The sequence below is a fragment of the Ambystoma mexicanum genome, chromosome 13 (assembly GCF_040938575.1).
Source record: "Ambystoma mexicanum isolate Mex_15411 chromosome 13, UKY_AmexF1_1, whole genome shotgun sequence".
Taxonomy (NCBI): Eukaryota; Metazoa; Chordata; class Amphibia; order Caudata; family Ambystomatidae; genus Ambystoma; species Ambystoma mexicanum.
The window spans coordinates 543,400,912-543,423,895 of record NC_090938.1 but is presented as its reverse complement, the minus strand read 5'-3'; the positions used below and the strand labels follow the sequence as shown (position 1 = coordinate 543,423,895).

The 22,984-nt window shown below is 47.8% G+C and overlaps 1 protein-coding gene across 4 annotated transcripts in view; it reads left to right on the top strand.

Moving 5' to 3' along the window:
- Positions 1–22,984, top strand: part of GRN (granulin precursor) — a 906,558-nt gene that overhangs the window by 599,493 nt on the left and 284,081 nt on the right. For all 4 annotated transcript variants that reach the window (XM_069634286.1, XM_069634284.1, XM_069634287.1 and 1 more), the window contains exon 12: positions 3,072–3,311. In XM_069634286.1, coding sequence (XP_069490387.1) covers positions 3,072–3,311 — 240 coding nt within the window. The remainder of the gene's footprint in view (positions 1–3,071; positions 3,312–22,984) is intronic.

Below are 22,984 nucleotides of genomic sequence, written 5' to 3'. Positions count from 1 at the left end.
GGGGTGTGTAAGGAACTCGTGGTGGCAACAGTAAAGACACACAAATGATCACAGTTCAAGGGTGTTTATTGAACAATGAATGCAGGGTGGAGAAACGCCTAAGCTAAATCTAAGATGGGAGCAAGCGTAGACCATCAAATGAAAAATAAGGCAGTCATAGTGGCGGTTGGCCAAAATAAAAGGGCCTATACTAAGAAAAAACGATTGCCAATTCCTTACAACTAATTGAAAGAGTGAGATAGGGTCTCAAAAAAGAAAAGTGTTCCAAGTAATAAGTTAGTATGTGATTGCCAGGGATCTCCCTTCCCCACGTTTTCAGCACGGGACAAGGTGAGACCTTGGAGCACAGCACACGCTCGAGCTTTCGCAGTACGAGCCGAAAGTTCTTTTCCAGCTATCATGCTTTCCGATGGTTAAGTCTCTTTGCATTAAGTATCCTGCCTTCGAGGCCTCTAACACTAACAAAGTTACTGTCCACAGTTCACGTTGGGTGATGCCGTCACCCCTGGGTCCCCCTTTTCCAGGCGCCGACCCCTCACATACCATATTCGACCATTAAATTGAAGTTTCTTTCTCAATGAACTTTAGGTGATGACTTTTCACACCTGGATCTCCCTCGACTGGGTTCGGACCCACTTAACAAGCAGGACAATTAACTTCCCCTGGTCTTCTAATACCTCTTACTTTCACGAGTCTTAATGTCTTTTTAAACAGTACTTCAGGCTTCGTCTGTCAGCTTCCCTCTTCCGGGTTCACTCTCGCCAACTTTTACCACACGGTTAATGCGCTCATTTCACCAAACAGGATTCATTTCCCTTCGCAATCATCTGTCGGTCAAAGACTTTCGACGGTACAGAGGATTTTACAAGACCCCTGTATGACCACTTGGACCTCTTTTCGTCTCTTCCCAAGGGCTTCTGGTTCCGATAGTTTCTACCCCCAGGTAATAGCTCAGTTTCCTGCTTGAGCACCCATGTGGTGCCGGCCTCCTCCCGTTTCTGGTTTTCGTCGCTCTTTCCTCAATCGGATCTTTAATTCTTTCAAAGTTCAAATTAGCCGCTGGCTACTTTTCGTTCAACACAGTTTGGTTTCTTATCAAATCTCCTCTCGACTCTCAGGCTGTGATGAACTGCTTGCCTTTCTTTATCCTTGGAGTCCAGGTCGGTGCCACAGAGACCAGCGTCCTTCCCCGGCTTGGCTATCAGCGGAGGATGATCTTGGTTACCATTTTCTGTCCTTCAGATAGTTTAGAACCCTGCTTCTTTGCACAATCTCCTTAACCTGTCATATCTAGTCCTAGTGTACCGCTATACTGGTGAATCACTGTTTGTTTTAGAATTAATGAATTATCTAATACTTGGGGGTGAAGCAGAGGAGTAGGGGCACAGCCGGCTGTGCACCCAGAGCAGTCTACACAGAACATTCCTATTAGACCACAGTTTAATGCCAGTTCTTGCAAAAAGCTAACACTGGTTGATTCTTATCGAATTGGTCCCATTCTATTCTGATCTCTCGAGTTGTCGTTACTGCTATGCCTAGCATGATCATCTTTCATGGTTTTCTGTTCCATTCCCACCAGCCTCTTGCGGCTTTTAAACCCATCCATCTGTCAGCCCTTGTTCCAATATGTGCGGATGGGGCTTTTGCCTGCAGAGTTACGAGTAGGTTACTCAAATTTAATGTGGAGCAGAGTCCTGCAGGTGCTAGACCATGTTAAAACTACTGTGCAGCCAAGCTGTCTTGCATCATTAGGTAGTGGTGGAGACATGTCAAGTAGCCACCTAGAGTGGATGAAAAGCCAGATGGTTTGCGTACAGACACGTGAAATGAGTGCAGGGGCCACTGTCATTGCTCAGGTCACCGCCCTGCCAATGCGTACCTTTGCAATCTCTGGTGACACATGGAATAAAGGTTTACGCCTTCCCTGTTGCTGGAAAATCCTTGTTTAGTAAAGTCAAATTGCAGCACTGGCCTACCCACCTTCTGGTGCCAGTTGATTGTAGCGCCATGGTGAGGAACAGTCGTCTTTTGTGAAATAGAATGCAGCAAATAAGGATGGTGGGTGTAAGTGAAAACCTGGCGTTTCCATGTGTATATAAAAGCCTCTGGTAAAGGGCAACTCTACTACGGCTCATAATTGAAAATCATTGAAAGAAAAGTACTAAATGCTGCGATTGAGTGATTGTTTCATAGTTTCTTTCCATGCACAATTGTATTAAGTCAATAGGAATATAGCTTTGTTTCAGGCAATGAGACACAAGGGATAATCCTGGCAAGAGGTCCCGGACCATAAAAAGCAAAGTTGTTTGAATGCACCGAAACCACATTTAAAATGATATGGAGTGCATCATGGGAGGGTGGGGGAAGGTGATGGTGTGGTTAATGGAGGAACCCCTAAAGACTGTAGGAGCCTATCCTGCCCATAAAATGTAGTTTGTCAACTTGACCAAGACATTAATTGTAGGTATAATGAACGAACACTAAATCATGACTTGGAATTAGCTTGGTTTCCCTACTCCCCATATGTTTTTGGCACACTGATCATGGCCCCTTTATATTGCATTGGCATGTTGCTAAACTGGCTGGTGGGGCCAGTCTGGATGGTTTGTGCAAAGAGGATGCTCTCAAAGCAGCAATTCTGCCAAAGCGGACACATGGGTAGATTATGTGGCTTGCACGATTTCCAGCAACTCCTAACGAATACCAAAATCTGTTTCATTGGTTGTCTTATTTTGGTAGAGACCAAAACATGGATGGGCATAGACTTGGAACTGTGTTCACACTTGGGGCAATTGAAGAGATCCTTGTTGATTTGCAGGATGACATTTATGTTTGCTGCTCCCGTGCATAAGCCCTGATCTTAAGGATACTTGTGGACTCTGCAGAAATATTCATTCCTATTGTGGAGACCACTTTCTTCATAGTTTGCGGGGTAAACTGCACTGAGTTTTAACGAATCAATTGGTTTTATTCTGAGGTTTTACTCTACCCCTGAGACTTATGGGGGAGGGCTATCTGAATGTGTGTGAGACCGATTGCCTTTTTTCTTAGTTATTTTTTTTCTCTTTCAGGCTGTTTGCTGTGACGACCATTTGCACTGTTGTCCAACCGGCTATACCTGCAATGTGGAGGAGCAAACCTGCGCTCAAGGACTCCATGCTATGCCCTGGTTTACCAAGGTCACCGCTCACATTGAGGAAATGGCACCCCGTGGCAAAGCTGTGGCCTGCGATGATACTGCCAGCTGTCCAGATGGTAGTACTTGCTGTAAGACTGTATCTGGGGGTTGGGCATGCTGCCCCCTGCTCAATGTAAGCCAATGGCACCACTCCTTTCGCACCATTTATTTTATGCCTTTTAATGAGATGTCATTGCAGTTTCCCTTGTCTGGCTGGATGGTAAACAAAGCACACACTTTAAGGAGGCGAAAACTAGCCTGTTTCCTTCTACATCTTGTATTTATGCTCAAAATGTGCTCGTTTATGAGAACTTCTGAAACCTCCACTGAGAGAATGATGGAGCTGACATGGGACATTCCCAGGTACCACCCCATCTGTCGCTCTTAAAATATTTTTAGACTGGCCAACAAGGGGGCGCATGGATGCAGACCACCTCCGTGTGAGCTCCGACCTGCGACCCTCAAAAGTGCCCTGAGCCCCCACTTTTGATCCCCCCATCACACAACGGTCACACAGTGTGTGGGAACCGAACTCCCACAAGGCGAGCGAAAATCCAGAGAAAATCGGAGCGGCCTTGTTAAGGTCTCCTGGTACGTGCCTCCCCCTCCAGGCCTGCGGAGCAGCGTCTCGATCGAACACTGAGACCCGTGAAACTCTGAGACTGCCAGCTCCACCCCCCGCTTCCACGCGGGGCCATTGAGCTGCGCTGCAGCCTCCCACAGCGGCTGCAGCCTCTCCACACAACCCTTGAGCCCCCGCTGAGTGGAGAGACCCCAGACCGCCGTGGAGGAGTCGGCCCTCTCAGCTTCACAGCCCGCATGGCAACGCCTTCGCGCCCGGCATGGTCCGTGGCCCACCGCGCAAGGGTGAGTGCCCCCTCCTCCCCGGTGTCGCCTCAGCCCACCCACGACTTTGTGCCTGATCCCGGCGAGCCCGACCCTGATCCCGCACGCAAGCGGAGAGGCTCCGCCTGCGGAGGAGGGTGCAGAATCTCCCCTTCTCTCCCACCCGCTCAGGCCCAGTCAGTGTGAAATACGAACGACTGCAGCCGCTCAGGAACCCCCGGCTCCTTTTTGTCCGCAGGCCTCCGCACACTGCTCAAAGCGATCGCTCCAAGTACAAGGGAGCTTCAATGCCCGCAAATGTATGAATAATATCAAGGCAACCCACGGGGCATCCACAAAACTCCATGCTTCGTACCACAGAGACTCATACATAACTGAGGCGCGGGCAAGCAAAACTGGTCTACGCTCCCCAGTCCCATGCCTCAACTGCAGTGGATACAGATCCCCCACCGTAGGGTGACAATCTCACGCCCCAGTGCTATCCCTTGGTGACACAAGGCCAGAGACCCAACCCCCACCTATCATGCGGCAGCTTCCTACACAGTGCAGGGCGCAACACCACTCACCTGCCTAGATAGGCTGCCCTACTATCTCCTGGGGAGAACCTGTCACCCCCCCCCATCCCCCCCAACGCCTACCCCTCCTTGGAACCCTACACGCTGCCCAGTCAGTGTTTTGCCGACTGGGCAGACCAAGTGCCACACACCCCGACCTGAGTAACACACCCATCGCCTCTGGCTAAAGGATCTGGCCTCTGGACATTATCTAAACCTCTTCTAATAAACTCCCCCACCGAGCCTCCGACATCAGGATATATTCCTCTTACACTAGAGGCGATAGAGGGTTGGGCCCCCACTTGTGGGGCGTGTGCCCTCCTGTGCACGCCTCCCCTGAGGTCTCCTGAACTGAGGCCTCCCCCTACGCAAACCCAACAAGATCTACGACTCGACCCCCATTTGCACCAGCACATTGCGGACACCGCACTGAAGCCGGAGTCTGGCACTAAAGTGAACGAAAAGTGACGCAGCCGGAGGGTAGAGCCCCTGATTTCAGGGCGTGTGCCTCCTGCCAATGCTAGACTTGCACTAACCAAGACACTCCGGAGACCACGTGATAACACACTCCCGGACCAGTTTACTGCACCGGTGCAGAGGGTAGTGCCCCCGTTCCAGGGGCGAGTGCCTCTTCCCACCTATACGTCGCATGAGCACCAAATCTAAGCTAGCCAGGTACGCCTACACCCGTTGCACCCGGAGCCCAGACCTAACGGCACGATGTCGGCGTATCCCTCCGAAACAGGGGCAGCGGCCACCAAAGGGGACATTGCCGCCCTCCTGAGTGAAATCAGAAATATGGGCGCCAACTTAGGCGGCAAAATCGACAGAATGACCAAAAGGGTAGACAATATCGAAGAGAGACTTGAGGGGGTTGAGAACAACCAAGCCTCAATCGACACATTGGAAGCCCAGCTAGACCTCCGCATGCGCAATATAGAGAAAAGAGAAGAAGATATCAGTCTGAAGATTGACGATTTGGAAAATGGGGAGAGGCGTAATAACCTGCGATTTTTGGAATTCCGGAGCGGGAGGGGGAAACAGAGGAGGACCTTAAACACACCATACATGACATCATTAGAATCCTAACTGCAGATGAGAACATTGATGAACCTGCAATAGAAAGAATACACAGAGCGGGGGTCCGTCAGGAGGTCCGAGGTCGATCCTGGCCAGATTTCATAGATACCAAGATAGAACGAGGATTCTCGCCAAAGCAATGTCAGGTGATGCCCTCTCCATTGGAGGAGCCCAAATAACCATCTTCCAGGACCCATCTTCGCTCACTTTGGCCCTGCGACGCCTATGTGGCCCTTTAACCAAGTGGCTCAAAGACCAGGGCACGAGATATAGGTGGGGTTATCCCTTTTCCCCTCACGTTCGAACACGGCAGCAGGAAAATAACACTACGCTCCGAAGAGATTCGGGAATGCATTGCGGATTTCCTCGGCACTGGCCCCAGAGAAGGGTCACAAGAGGAAACACCATGAGATGGGGCGCAATGGAGACCTCGAGGCCCGAGAAGGAAGAAAGTCAAAGGACCAGAAAATACAGACAGCCTAACGATACGCCAGAACATGCCAACTGATGCGGTATACGCAGATCCTTGGATCCACCGAGACATACTCAAGAATCACGGCTCGGAGACCTTCCAACGACTTGGAGACCGACACATTACAACCAACAGAGCCGGATCGGAAGGAACCTCGCTCGAGAGCCAGGACAGACAATCCGCTGGTGACCAAAGGACCCGGAAACCGCATGTATCACTGTATCCGTTACTTAATGATGACAGTTGTTGTTGTGTGTTAAGTTGTAACTAAAGTTGACATTTCAAGAATGGGGGGGGGGCTCAACATGTTGATGAGACGGTATTTGTGATGGGGGTCACGTGGTCACGACCCTCAAGGGAGGTCCGATAGTAGACCAGTCGCAACCACCTGGTTCAACTCGGACGCCATCAATCTAGGATTCAGTTCCTTGTAAGGTAAATGTGGTGTGAAAAATTGGAACTGAAGACAACGGTTATGTTTACTACCTGGAAAGGGGGGGAGGGGATGGGGATCCGAAAGACTCTGCAGTCCCTTTAGGTGCGGGACAACCAACAGAATACTTCCAATGCGGCGACGCACGACATAGACCGAGGTGACGTGCTCAACGAACTTCCAGGACCCGCCACTCGTGGGTGGTCATGACGAATCTGATGACCGGCATGGCAAACTCAGAATTGGCACACTCAATGTTAAGGGGCTTAATTTCCCCACCAAAAGGTTGCTAGTTTCCCGAGAATTTAAGAGAGCAACCTGGATGTACTCTTCCTGCAGGAAACCCGATATAGTAAAGGAGATGAGGGTACTCCATGCCAAATTAGGCACACAATATTGGGGCTCCGGTCCGCTCAAGAAGGCTGGAGTTGGTGTTCTAGTCAGTAAATCAATCCGGTTTGAACATTTGAGGTCCTGGTCAGACGCGAGAGGTAGAATCCTAGTGTTAATTGGCAAAATACAGGGCACAGTCATCACACTCGCGTCCATATATGTACCCAACACCGGACAATCCCGGTTCCTTCAACAAGCAATCCCCAAGGTGATGAATGAGGCAGAAGGGGAAGTGATACTAGGAGGCGACCTCAACACGTGGATGGACCCGGACATGGACAGGCAAGCAGGCAACCCTTCCACAACCCTGCCACGGGGCACTCCCGGATTGTAGATATGATGGACAGCTACAATCTTACAGATGCATGGAGATACAGGAATCCGGCCCGGACAGCTTTCACCTTCTACTCCACGCCCCACGCTATGTATTCCAGAATTGATTATATATACGTAACCCCGGCACCTGCCGCAGCAACGACTGAAGCTAACATATCGCCCATTATGTGGTCGGACCATGACATGGTGGTCACCATCGACCAGATGGCTCTCCCTCGGCAGAGCTCCAAATGGCGATGCAACGAGACGCTCTTGAAGGACCCAGCCTTTCGGGAGCAGGTTGAGCAGGACATCACCCAATACTTCGAGCAGAACAACGTAGGTGAAACTCCCACCAACATAGTCTGGGACACAGGCAAGGCCACATGGAGGGGGCTTCTTATCAGGGAGGGAGCACCAAAAAAGCAAGAACGCCTACTCATAGAAAATAAGTTGCGAAAGGAAATTGCCCAACTTGACCTTGCGGCCCAATCAGCGGACTCTGAAAGAGCGCAGAAGATCGAACAAGCCTACGCCAAGAGAAGAACTACGGCAATTGGAAACAAATAGCATCATCCACAAACTCCAATACCTGAAGCAAAAGCACTCCGAACATGCGAACAAAGCTAGCGCATTGCTCGCTGCAAGACTCTGCGGCTAACGCCGTGAGCGATGGGTACCAAAGGTGTGAGATGGATACACCCCCAGACCATCAACCCCCCAATATTCCCGAATCCTTCGCCAATTTCTACGAGAGGTTATACACCTCGCAGGATGCACCACACGCAGAGGCGATTACGAACTATTTGACCGAAGTGGCCATGCCGACCCTCCCATCGGAACACAAGCCATGGAAGCTCCTATCACAGGGGAAGAGATTGAAGATGCTATCAAAAGACTTTCAATGGGGAAAGCACCCGGAAACGACGGATACACGGCGGGATTCTACAAAACTTTCCAGAATGCCCTACTCCCGTTCATGGTTGAGCTCTTCAACAGCATCCTCGGCACTGGTGTCGCACCCAAATCTTTCCCCGAAGTACTCAAAACGGTGATTCCCAATGAAGGAAAGGACGCTACCCTATGTGCCTATTATCGCCCAATATCGCTCCTGAACATTCACGCCAAGATTTACATGAGGGTTCTCACTGCAAGATTGGAGTCACATATGCCCGCAATAATTCACACCGATCAAGTAGGCTTCATCATTGGCAGACAAGGCGCAGACTCCACCCGCAAGACTCTCCACCTCATACATGAGGCCAAAACTTCATCGAACATGCCAGCTCTGTTTTCGATAGACTCCGAGAAGGCGTTCGACAGGGTCGAATGGCACTTCTTAGAGGCCACGCTGGAGCGAATAGGCCTGGGACCCATCTTTCGACGAGCGATCAGGGCTGTGTATACAGCCCCAAGAGCCTCTGTAGCGGTGAACGCCCAGTACTTCTGCTGGTTTCCTCTCCGGAGGGGTACGAGACAAGGCTGCCCCCTTTCGGCGATTCTTTTTGCACTCTCCCTAGAGCCCCTCGCTCGAGCCCTCCGAGCGGACACCGCAATTGAAGGAATGCAGGTGAATGGCAGAGAATACAAACTAGCCTTGTATGCAGATGACATCTTGCTCCATGTGGTAAACCCACTGTCTTCAATCCCAAGGGCGATATTCCTCATTGAGGAATATGGGACACTCTCTAGTTTCAAAATGAATAAATCCAAATCCATTCTCTTCCCAATTCACGAACCATCCCCGGAACAGCAAAACGAGCTTGAACGCCTTGGCCTGGTCATCGGAGGCCCCACACTGAGATACCTGGGGATCAACTTAACGAGAGACCTAACTCAGCTCTACGAAGCAAACTTCCCGCAACTCCTAAGTACCCTCAAATCAGATCTCGCGAACTGGAAATCCCTCACGATCTCCTGGATGGGGCGCTTAAATGCTATCAAGATGGTGACCCTCCCGCGCTTCCTATACCCCTTCCAGGTCGAACCTATCACAATCCCTGACCACTTTTTCAAACGGATCAAGAAGGCCATACTGGAATTCCTGTGGGACGGGGGAAAAACCGCGGATACTGTATGATATCCTGACACTCCTGAAGGAAATGGGCGGAGTGGGCCTCCCGGACATAGAACGATATTACCAGGTAACCCAACTTAGGATCCTGATCCCACATCTGCGCGACAAAGGATCTCCAATGGGTACAACTGGATAACGACATTCTGGTCCACGTTACCCTCGCGGAGTGGCTATGGGTCCCCAGAGCGAAGCTCACGAAACGCCTGCGCGATCACCCAATACTGAGCACCATATGGAACATTTGGAAGAAAGGGATGACTGGAATCATGACGTGGCCTCTTTCCCCCGTTCCCCTCCCCCTCCCGCCCCCCTCAGCCATCTCTGGTCCCCCGGGATTCGAGAAGAAATCCCTGAACATGCTAGATACCAAGCTTGGTTCGACGCCGGACTGGAGAGAATAGGCCAACTGTGGAGAAATGGGAAATTCATTTCGATCTCGGATTTAGAAGAAGACCTCCAAATTCATCCGATTCCGATCTTCTTGTATCTTTGACTAAAAGGGGTCATGTCAAGGAAAGAATGGAAAGACACCACACAGAGAGCTGACGCCTTTTGAAGCAATACTGGACACAACCAACTCATCAAACGGTATAATAGCGCGCATGTACAAGGCCCTAATCACCACAGACCAAACTCTGAGACGTCACCTCAAAAAGCGATGGAAAAAGGATTTTAACAGGGAATTTGAACAGCAAACCTGGGGCAAAATTTGCGAAACACCAGCCAAAATGTTGATTGCCACCCAATACAAATTACATGCTATAGAACTGCTCCATTGTTGGCAGTATGATCCCTTAAGACTGTCGAAAATGTTTCAATCCTCCAGCCCAAAATGTTGGAGACAATGCGGCATGGACGCTGATTACTGGCACATGTGGTGGAAGTGCCCTAAGGTATGCATTTACTGGCAAGAGGTCCTGGGATGGATCAAACAATTAGATGTTATAGAAAGGGAACTATCCCCTCTTTTGATCCTATTCAGCCTTGAGGAAGAAGATGAAGTGGTGCGCGTAAAAGGACTAATATCCCCCCTCTTGCTGGTGGCAAGAGCAGCTTTAGTCATGAAATGGGAAGTCCCCACGCCTACCAGACAAAAAGGACTGTTTACATATCGCCATGAACATATATACAATGGAGAAAATAACTGCCACCCTCCATGACAAGGCCGCGAGGCACGAGGAAGCCTGGATGGACTTCACTGGCCACTATATGACAAGTGCGGCCACCACTGACCCACCGCCTTAATCAAAACACTACTCAAGGAACCCCACCGGGACCTGAACACCGAACCACATAATGCCTGATAGCCATGCCTGCCACAAACTTCGCCTGGAACTCATTAAACTAACAGATCAACGTCACACCATCTACTAAAGATTTTTATAGCAACGCCGACACCCGGAAGTTGTAAGAACGGACAAAGGGGGAGGTGGGGACAGGGGTTCGTATTATACATCCATTGAAAGTGGACATGTTTGTTAATGTTTGATTGTTTGAAGGGTGGATCACGATCTTGTGGAATAATCTCGTATGCTCAGTTATGTATCCATCCGATTGCTCACTTTTGATGTTAAAACTCAATAAAATTAAATTTGAAGAAAAATATTTTTAAGGTAGGCCTTTAGCTTGCCTACTGTTACATTGTGGTCCACCCATCGATTTGTTGCACATCCTTCTAGCACAATGTGATGTTGGTCCAGGAGACCTGCTAAAACCAAATCTTCCCACACTACCCCTCAATTGCACACCAAACACTTGCTCAGCATTTACAGCCAATCTCACTTGCTTACTAACTGCTCTGCTACCGAATGTATGCCAAACTTGGAAGGAATCGCAGGGGCTGCCTGGACTATTTGAAGGTCAGTTGTCGGTGAATGTGTAGGCGCTATTCTGTTTTCAGGTGACCCCACTGTGGTAGAATAAATACGTAGCCGTTGTGCAGATTAGCTAATGCAGAGGCAGATCCTCTGCCATCATATGCTTACCCACCCTCCTTTTGAAGGTTGTGAAATGCAGTTGGCAGTGAGTTTCATGAAGGTGAGCGTGACTTGCATTATGACCCGTCATTATCTGGGTCTCCCTTCAGTGAGGGACATTGCACCTGTGGTGTTTCCAGGAAGCTTCCCAATGTGTCCTCCATCAGGACACCATGATCTTTTATGTAAGGAGGCTGTTTGGTGGGAACTGGTTCATTTCTTCATATCTTTAAGTTTGAACTTTTATATTATGTTGCTGAGCTTGCCGTACTATGTGAATGAACCTTTAACCAGGCTCTTAAGTAAACCAAACTGTCTGGTTGGTGCTAAACCGTAGCAAGTAGAGGAGTTGGGCTATGATTGCATGGGTACTGGTGCCAAGTGCGCCTCAAGGTCCTCCGATCCCACCATATAAAAATTGTGATCAAGGAGCATACACCGGGCAAGCGACAACGCAGTATTACAGCTGGGCGAGCACAGATCAAACAGAACAGTGGACTGGAACGGATTGATTGAGAGCTGGCATCTGGGCATACAGCGAACATTGGTTTCAAATACAATGGCCAAGACTTATTTTATTTATTAGATTTGTTGATAGCTCCCAGACCTTGAAGTATCACAGCGCTAGTTAGGAGTAAGTACAGTACATACAGTAATAGTCGATTTCAAGGTAGAAACATTTAGGCATATTTAATAATTTTCCGTTGTTTTCGACGTTAAGGTAGAAGGGCTCCTCTTGGGTGCATGGAGGCAGGGCATTCCACAGTGTGGGCGCTATGACTGTTAAGCTTACTCCACCTGCTCTGTCTGGTGAATCTCAGTATAGATAGGGAGGTGGAGAATCGCAGGCTGTGTGGTTTCTTTTGGCAATGCGCTGGTTGTGGTAGGTGGGAGCAGTGTTGTGTAGGCATCCGTGGGTGAGGGACAGTATTTTAAACTCCATGCAACATCTAATTGTGAGCCAACATGCTTCGCATCTCACAAAGGAGATCTGGTCAGATCGTTCACCACCCACACACACGTCACAGGGCATTGCTTTGGAGGAGTTGTAATTTGGTGATTTTCCTTTGTAGAGATACCTGTGAGGATGGCATTGCAGTAGTCTAGTTTACTACCAATGATGGCCCTGGCTAGTGTGAGGCAGTTTTCAGGGGACAGGAATTGAATGCTAAGGTTGATTAGTTTGTTAGAATAGGCAGCAGAGGATGCAATAGCTTTGACATATTTTTGCATAGTGAGTTCCGAGTTGAGTACGACTCCCAGGGTTTTCACATGCCTAGAAATTGCGGTGTTATTTCCATCAATGGTGAAGGAAGCGAAAGCTGGGTCAAGGTGTTTGAGGCGGTGAGGGGAACCTACAATAGGGAGTTTGGTCTCGTCCTCATTTCAGCACTGGTGGTGGTTTGCCATCCTTGCCTGGATGATGCTGTAGACCTGGTTGATATAGGCAGAGTCTAGGCTGTGATTGCCGGTAAGTTTCAATGGGACTTGCGTATCAGCAAAATGAGTATAGATGATACCAAGGCTGTCGCGATGGTCAAAAAGGGGCTTGGTATACATGTTTTATAGCGTGGTGAGATACCAGATCCTTGTGTGACACCATATGTGACAGGGGATAGGGTTGGCAGCTTCAGATCCAGCGCCTGAAGGAATTAATCCAGTTGGCTGCGTCGTTCGAGAGGTTAAAGCTGTAGGTAAGGTGGTGACGGCAGATGTCTTGGTCGACGAGATCAAAGGCTGCAGATGGGTCAAGCAGGAGTAAGATGGCTAGATCTCCTCCGTCACGGATGATGGCAAGCTGGATCTTAAGGTCTAGGAGAGCTGGCTCCGTACTGTGTGTCGGTCTAAAGCCAGATTGTCGCGTACTGAGGAGATTGTGGGTTTCTAGGTAGGTTTGGAGTTGGATATAGGCGGTATGAGCAAGAATTTTCAGGAGGAAAGGTACAGTTTTGATAGGGCGGTAGTTGGTGGGCAAGGTGGAGTCAAGGAACATTTTTTAGAGGATGTGTGACCCACGCCTCTGATGTTTTTAGGTACTGTACAACTGTTGAAGGAGGCATTTATTAAATTAGTAATTATGGGTGCAAGGGGGTATGCACACATTTTAATTGGTTGTCTCCTTTGCAATTGGATGTTTTGAGGTGGAGGATGTCAGTGGGGATGTCTTTTGGAGAAACTGGGGAGAAGTGGAAGGGGGTGTGGGTGATGTGGGAATGGCAGTCAGGGGTTGAACTCCTAGTTGGCTAGAAGACTTGGAGCTAGTGGGCAGGGATGATTTTTTAGGATGTTTGTTCCTGAGGTTGAGTCTTTTTGGCAAGATCGGACTGGATGAGGGCATTGTTTTTAGGGAAGCTGATGCTATGGGGTGCTGGTGAATCAAGCTCCTTAAAGATTGTGAAGAGCTGTGTTAGAGGTGTCTTCATTGATCCTTGTGTTATAGATTTTTGCTTTGGTGGTCATTTTATAGGTCTTGGCAATAGCGGGAAAGGCTTCTTTGTGCATTTGGGAGGGTTTGTCCTCTCCAGAGGTGTTCTAAGGCTTTTTTTGTGTGCACTGGGTGGTTAGCTCCTATGAGAAACAGTTTTGGTTGTTAGATTTTTTTTTATCGTTGTTTTGAGGGGTGCATGCTGGTCGGTGTGTGCAGAAGTGTCATTGTAGCTGGAGAGGATGGTTTCAGGGTCGACAGTATCCGGCAGGAGTGCGAGAGAGGCATGAATGGTTTGCTCCAGCATCTCCTTAGTCAGTTTACTGGTGTGTCTAGCTGTGATTGGGAGTTGGTTGGAGAAATTATGGGCAGCGCTCAGTAGATGGGACATGGTGAAAAGTATCAGTGGTCGGTCCAAGGCAGGGGGAGTCAATAGCAGTGACTTCGAGAGGCGTATTGATAAAGATCCGTTCGAGGATCTGTCCTTTCGAGTGAATGGGGGTGGTGATGACTTGTGCAAGGTACATTTCTTGCAGTGAAGCATAGAGGGCTGAGGCTTTTCAGTCAGAGGGGTCTTAAGGAGGGGTTAAAGCCCACCTTAAAATCGCACAGAAGAATAAATTTAGTCTTTGGTTTAAGGAGTGGTGCGCGGAGTAAAGGGATGTCTATCTGGGGAGTTGCGGTGGTTAAGTTGGCTATACAGGAGTACTGTTTATGGTGGTTTGTGGCCTGCGTTCGATTTTGGCAAGTAGTATTTCATAACCCGGTATGGGAAGAGAAGATTTGGTAATGATGGCGACCCCCGCCTCACCTGGATTGGTGGATCGGTCAGTTCTCAGAATGGAATAGCCACTTGGCAGGGCATGTGTGGCACCAGAGGCGTCATGTAGCCAAGTTTCAGTTATGACCAGAAAGTCCAGCTCATTGTCAACGATCAGGTTGTGTATATGTGACATGGGCACATGGGGAGGGCGAGCGTTGATGAGGGCACAATTGAGGGTGACTGGTTTAGAGGTAGTGAGAGCAGGATTGGGGGCTTGGAAACCATTGCAACTCGGGATGTTCACATTTTTGATGTTTCTCAAGAATCTAATTGGCTACGTCAAATCCTTGGAGATAAACATATGTCAGTGAAACGTCATTGGAGCAAATGGATCTAGAGTATCCCAACTCAACGGCTCCCCATGTGGCGCCACATTGCTTCGCACCCCTCCCAGGAACAGTATGTAATTCATAAAATAACATTTGTGCTGACCACTGGGACTTTATTATTCGACCATTTGTCAGCGCCATTACGAAAGCATTCCCTGCTTCTGGTGGAAAGGGAAAGACTTGCACAGTATGAGCTAGATAACTGCCGTCTCAAACCTTGTAGTGGATACTCTGAAGGCTGGCCACCTCCCAGGGACTCGGAAACCTACTGTTTGATTGGTCCTACCAGGAACGCCACTCCATTCACCTTACCATTCCCATAACCACCTGCCGACAGGCAGTCGTAGCTCTGTGAATGGGTCCCTGGCTCTGATCCACTATAGTCTACCCTGAGTGCCTGCACAATTGACCTGCTGCAGTGTCTTTACATCACCAGTGCTGTCTTAGCTTCTTCGTTCTGCCCGTGATGCACAGCTTGAGCCTCGTGTCCCTCTTCCCTGGCCAGTGATGTGCTGACCGTGTGTTTAGCGCAGATGCCCTGGGCGAGACCACAGAGTGTTTACCTGGGATTTTCCCTTTCTCGTAATACTATGCAAAAACTCCCTGGGCCGGTGGCATACAGTGTATCCCTACCTCCCGCATTTCTCTGCAAGGCTTTCTTTCATAGCGTGACTATAGCTTATTGGTGTACCCATTTGCTCTTCCCCACCTAGGAGGTGCTCCATCTCCTTGCTTACTATGGAAGGTGGTAGGTGCGTCCCCCTATCAGTGCTGAATTAGCATCTTTAATGCATTCCCCCTTCAATCGATCTTTAGATCAGCATCTCCTTCCCACTAATTTCCTTGCCCTTTTCCTTGCTCACTCACCTGTGACCCTGTTCATGTCGCCGCCTTCTTCATGCCAGTCTAAGTATTCTCCGAACACCAGTATCTTTTTCCCATCTGGTGAGCATTCAGCAAACAGTGCTTCGTGGTTCTCTAAATGTTGTGGGGGCGCAGCAAATATTAACTCTACATCCTCACTCTAATTCACGCTTGGAGGTCACTCCACTAATTCTTACCAAGCTCAATTTTATTTGCTGACGTTATGTAACATGCTTTTCTCTGGTGGCAGATGCACCGGCCAACGACACACCGACTGACGCAGATGGCGACGAGCATTATGACGAACACAGGGACAGTTATTTTGAACATGGCTGCCAGCCAATCTAGGACCCAAGCGAACAACAAATTCAGCCAGGTGTTTGATGTGATGTCCTGCGTCTCCCCTATCATTCTTTCATGCATTGTTCGTATCTCCTCGACAGCTTCCATAAGTGTCCCATTGGCTGCATCATTGGGGGGGTATTGTTGTGCAACATGTGCTTCCAATCTTGTGGCACACGCCACCTTCCATTGCAGTCATAAGGTCCAATATGTAACTGTTCGGTAGGGCCATCAGATGCAAAACTCAGAGCTCTTCTTGCACTGTGTTCAATGCTCTTTTGGTAACATTAGCCAATTCGAGCAGCTCATAAGTTATTTGAATCCATTTCGCCTTAGCTGCTGTTTGCACCCTAGGAAGCAGGAGTGAATTTTAAAAACAGATGTTTTGCTGAATAATCGCAAATGGGGTGGGATAGCATCCAAGCTCTGGATGGATTCTGCTGAGATGTAATTGCTGGCTCTTTCTCCTTGTTACCTTTGGTTGTTCTCCTCGTGTCTCCCATGGCCCTGTTGCTTTATTCTTCCTTTGCTGGGTAGATAGCTCATGAAATGACATCACATCTGCATAGAGCACCACCAATACAGGACTGTAGAGGGTCACCAGTGCGCATACTCCTCCCCAATCTGGTGGTAGCTGGGTGTACCCTCTTGTCCCACAGGCCCACCATAAATCCATCACTGCTGCTGTCCCTTTCTGCAACGCTGCGATGCTTATCGTCCTCACAACCAGTATTCATCCCCAGTACCACCATCCTGTTTGCTCTGAAACACAAAATACTGTGCGAGTGGATTTATGTAGACTGCCCGATGTTTTTCATCTATCCATGTTGAGGCTTGTATATTGGCATCCCATATTCTCCTGCACCCGGCATCTATTTTCTTCACCATCCTCTTTAAACCCCACAAGTTCTTCTGCACAACATTGTATCAACCCCTTTCCCATTTTCTTTTGCGTTACACCGAACCCTATATTCACATTAAGGGTCTGGTGTGGCACCAAGGTGTATCTTGTCCTGTTGAATTTTTACAAAATATTCTCTTGGGGGCTGTGACCTCCTGTTTTCCCTTCTGCGTCCATTCCCCATCATACTGTAATATGTGCTTGTAGTTTTCCCCTGGGCCATGCTTTCTAGTTGTATAGTTACTTGCGTACACCTCCTACCCCTCATCTATCTATTTTACTTCTACCGTGTGACCCTGGAATAGCCCCTTGTTTTACACACATACGCGTCGGACATCCCCCTTCCTCTACTGTCACCTCTTGTGGCAAGAATTTTTCGGTGTCCCTGCGAGGTGTGGGATGGGTGAGCACACATAGCATGTAACATGGGGGCTTCCTCGCCCCACCCTCTTAATCTCCTTGCACCATACATTTTCAGATGCGAGGTCCTCTCTGTCAGGGATGGCAGGGCTAGGTGGGCAAATAGGTAGAGTAGGCCTGTGGTGACTCATAGAATTTGAGGGTGTTTCCTTAAGACTAAACATTGCAGGCTTCCCAAGCTAAGATGGTGGAATGCTGGGCTCATCTGATTGGTTTGGAGAACAATAGCCTGGGTACTTGGCTGGTGAATAGGGTTCTATAACTGCCTTTCATCCAGAGAAATTCAAAGACTGTTGTGTTTTTAAAGTTCCTTAGTTTAGGCCCAATCCAGAGTCCAGAAAATTCAACAAAGAAGACTTCAGAAGCTGTGAGTCCTTTCCTTTGAAGACCACAGGTGGGAGCGTTTCATTTTGAACTTCAGAAGCTAGATAAAGCATCAAAACTAAGGAACTGTACATTCTGTAGTGTAAGTAAGGAAGAAAAGTATTTTGTTTAAGAAAGCAAAAAATGTTTTTGCAGGCGACAGAACAGTAGAACTTTTAAACTGTATATTAATATGTAAATAGGTTGCTGAAAAAAATATTCAAGAGCTCGTTGTGCCACAGACTATCTACATAGGTACTGTAAAGAAAATAGTCTGTGTAGCATGAGACTGTTTATTGGCTCTGTAAATACAGTAGAAGGAGCCAACGTAAGCCTCAACACATGGGTTGCTATTGAATTAATTCCTGCAGGTGCAGCAGCGTTTGATTTGAAATGACCAAGAGTCGGGCTGAAGGCGCGCAGTGTATTGTGGACGGTGCGAGCGCGAGTACTAATCCATTAATTGAGCGTCGGAGTGAAAGGCGTGCAGTGGTGAACCACACGCAGTCAAGCCAGAGTTTATTTGAAAATATGCATCGTTTTATAAGCGCGTGTTATTGAGATCAGTCTCAGGCATGAGTCCACTAAAGATTTTGGCGCGGTAAGGGGCGCGTGCTAGAAAATATGCACCATATCAAGCGCAGTGAACATATTACGCGCGTGTCAGCTCAATAATAACTGCGCAGGGGAAAACAGATATTTGAGTGTCTTATAAATGCGCAATGAACTAATCAGCGCGTGTAATCCTATACTAATCCTTTCTATAGCGCATTGTACCTCCGAGTAGTGGCAGCAATGTATTCTGAAGTACGCTGCAGGCTCTTAAAACACAAGACTGAAGTTTGCATGTGAAATAGCATTCACAAGAACTTCATAGAAGAAGAAAGAGGATTACTAATCTTCTCGGAGACGCAGGATGAAGAGTGCTTGTTTGGTTCAACAGTTTCGAGTTGAGAGCATTAACTTGAGCATTTTAGCAAGTGAGGTGAAAGACTATCTTCAGAGAGCCTGGATAAGCAAGGCAGAGGACCTCATTTCCAGTTTACTTATGCAAAGTGATAAAAACTATGGACTCTTTTGGCCGGTTGCCAGTGGATGAATAGACAATGCTTCTACCCCTCACTTCTTGTCTTGAAGTATTACAATTCTTGTTTGTTAAAGGGAAGCTTCAAGAATTTCTTTGAGGAAGTAATGTTCTGAAGCTGGTCACTAGATAATGGGTACTGGAAGAGACTAGACCTAGAACTCATTCATTCTAGGACTACTTATATTGAGTACACATGGGCCATTCATTTTAGATAATATTATGTGACTTTATCATGCCTCGAAGCAATTAGCAGAGGTAGAGCAGGTAATAGATTTAGTATACTGTAGAATTCCCAAGAAGTTTATGATCCACACAATGTACATTTAACCAGGTGCATTTATTTTCACTACAGATTTCGAAGACGAGCCAGAAGGTTGCGAGTCTCTAGTTTATTTTATCCACTACAACTTTCCTTTTTGGAGTTTTCGACTCCGCTGTTTACAATTGAGTTGCGAAGCGAACTCCTGGTGAATTGGGTAATACTTCCTTTTAGGTGACGCGTCTCTTGTCTTTCCTTTGTGTTGCTGTTGTCATTGCGGATGTCGGACATTTGGATCCATGTCCTCCTTTCCTTTATCTTCACCACCGTTGGGGTTGCGTAGACGACTTCAAATGGACCGCAAAACCTTAGTTCCTTCCTCTCTCTTACCACATTGCAGAAGAGAACTCTATCTCCTGGATAGAGAAGCTGCACTTGCGGAAAGTTCTCCTCCTGGTGTGCACTTGTGTGCTCTTCAACGTTGGTTGGCCGACATGTAGGTCACTGAACCTGGCGGGAAATGTAGCAGAGCACATTTGTCACTTCTGTTAGGTAGTTTTTCATTTCGTCACCAAGGATCTCTAAGCTAGGGTTAGCATCTGAAATTGAACATGCAGGAGGGACAGGCGCATGCATCCCCTGCCCGTTCCTATTTCGTGCAGAGTCCAATAGTGATCTTCAATGGATGAGTTGTGATGGGGAAAAAAGTGCCAGCGGGAGGCAAGCCAGTTTTGGCACAGTGAAGATGCTAGCTTCACCAAGTGTTCTTTAAGTAAGCCATTGATCCTTTCAACAGTCCCATCCGCCTGTGGCTGGTACTCTGTTCAGAGCTTGTGTTTTTTCCCCCCAACAGGTGCATTTCATCAAAAAGGTTGTAGGCAAAATGCTTGCCATTATCCAACCTTATCTCTTCACATATTCCCTACCTTGGAAACACTTCCCCTCACAGATTTCGTGTTGTGTTTTTTTTGCACAAGGACCGCCTCAAGCCAAGGTGAGAATGGACAGACAACAGTGATTGTCTTGGATGTCAACATAGTCGATATTCAAGTGCCGGCAGGGCCCATCTGGCTGAATTATTGTTCCCCTGATAGTTTTCAAAGTATGACCAGAAAGAAATTGTTGACATGTTAGTTGCCCATGAATTCTGCCACTGATGGAAACTTGGCACATACCATCCTTCAATTATTTCAGCCGCTATACTTTAGATATATAGGTGGGGGAAGTGCAGCTGTTCTAGTGCCACACTTAACTATTTTTTGGGCATTACAGGCTTCCCTGTGCGATTCTACCACCAGATTAAGTCAGTGGCCAAGAGTGACGACCCATGCTGTACCCATAAGCATTTTTCCTCTTTTGGGCCGCTCCTTGAAGCTCTATTATCTGGTTAATGGGTATTGTGTTGAAACCTTCTCTCTCTCTCCTCTTCGTGACCCTGTCTCGTCTCTGCTGCCATAAGTTTTGTTTTTTCTTTGCCCCTGGGTACAGTCTTGTACTTCCTTCAGGTAAGTAGGCTGCTTCTTGTGCAGCTCTGTCAGCCATTTTGTTTCCTTATGATAGTCTGTCTTGTTTACCTGTGTGGGAAGCACATATTATCACCACTTGTGCTGATACCTCTAGTGCCTCAATTAACTCTTTAAGTAGCTCTGCATGTTACACAGGGGACTGGTCACTTCTACGGAACCCTCTTCTTTCCCACCGCGCTAACCCTGAATGTATTGTTGACTGATCATTGGCACCAATTCTGCTGCCTGTGCTGAGTACTGTGAGGATAGTTGCTGTTTGGATGCTATTACCTACTCCCCCTTTATGTAGCACACTACTGCAGCTACAGTATGTCTCCTTCCTGTCTCAGGGTCTATATTCCATTCTATTTCTTCTTCCTCTACCTGTATGTTCCCTTCCATTCTGTTCATGTGCACTGCACAATTGTGTAAGTAGTCCCCTTTCTCTGCAGGTTCTGCTAAGTATGTAGCTGGGTTAACCACAAGGCACTTCACTACCTCAATGTTGGGGTTAGTCAGAATAACTTTGTAACCTGATGCCCTCTGTGTTGGTGTACGCTTTGATTTTTACAGGATGGCAAATGAGTGGTTCACGTACAGTACTATGTGGCCCCCATGGTGATTGCTGCAGCCTTTTCTATGGCAAACGCTGCAGCAGCGAGCGCTTGTTCGCAGGGTTATTGTCTGCATCACTGGGTTTAGAATACCACTGTAATATTCTAGTGGCTTGTGGCTTTGTGAAGACCGCTGTCACTGAGCCGTCTGAATGTGAAAAACAGATTTTATTTTCTGTAGTTTGGGGTGGCCAGCACTGGTACGTGGCCAGTGCGTCTTTTAGCTCTGTGAAGCTCTCATTCATTTCTGATGTCCATTTTAGTCCCCTCTTCTCTTTTTGTGCTTCTAGGACCTGCAATAGGGGTTTTGTGAATGTAGAATAATCAAAACACCCGCGCCCTGCAGTAGTTGCATAGCCCCAGGAATTTCTGCATTTCCTTCACTGTGTGTGGACGTGTGGTGGAGTGAATTTGCCTGTACCCTTTGTGATATTATCCTGCACCCCTCGATGGATATTATCTGTCCCAGGTACACACCTCATCCTGGCAATATTACAATTTTGCTTTGTCCACCTTGTATCCCTTGCATCCCTCGTCTGTTGGCAATGCTCTACACTTGTCGTCCGTCTCACTGCATACAAATAGTCAACATACTTGATCACTCTGCTTATCATTTGTACTTTGCTCAGGTCGATATGGATTACTTTGTTAAAGATGCTAGGTTACTCAGTCCCATTGGGAAAGCCAAGTGTGCTCGAATCTCGTTCCATGATACGTAAAGGCGGTCAAATATTTTAGTCTGTGTGCAATGCAATAGAAAACAAGGCGTTCTTCAAGTCAATCACTTTGAGGACTTTGCCTTTGTCAGGATGTTGCAGAATATTGTGGCAGGGTTGGGGACCAAAGGAAATTCTGCTTCAACCACATCAATAAGCAGGTGCAGATCTTGGATGAATCGCCATGATCCGCCCTTTGATTTCTTTATCGGGTATATCGCTGTGTTGCATGGAGATGTGAAGTCTGGATGATGCCTTGCTGCCATAGTGCGTGTCTGATATGAATGGTTATTTATAACGCTCTGAATACCCAGAGGTTTCTAAGCGCGGACCCGGAATCGAACCAGTGTTGCTCCGTGTCGTCTTGCTTCCAAGGCGAGGACATTGCCGCTGAGCTATCCTCCCAAGTGTAGAGCAGAGTATATTCCCTTGTCTGCTTCTCTGGACAATGGGTATTGTTTCACGCGGGGCACTAGTGTCCTTTCCTTCAGTTTATCTTGACCACCCCCACTCCTTTCAGTATGCCTACATTATGGGGCCCTTTTGGGCCCTAATTTCTCTGACACTTTTTTGAGATTTTCTGTTAGTTTCCTTTTTTCACTAACTGCGTTAGTATTGGTACCAGTTTTTCCATTAATTGAACCGGACAAGGTATCTGTACCTGAAACGCCATTTCTCCCTCCTCTTCCTCATTGGAGAACAATTGTTTATCCAATGCTCTTGTTGTTGATGTAGGATCGATGCATAGCACTGTGCCATTCCATGCTATCATTCTGTCCCGCACAGGATCACCATTTCTTTACGTACCACTACCTCTTCTAGCTGTAACACCACTGTCGTCCCCTTCATGTCGTCCTTCTGGCACTGTGATCTAAACAGAAACTCTGAGGCCAATCTGAAAACCTTTCCTTGTATCCCTGGACCCACCCTAGTAGGATCTGGGCCCCATATAGGAACATGCTTGGGTACATGGGCTGTGCTTGCAGGGTGCTCTGAGTGTGCGCATTCAAGA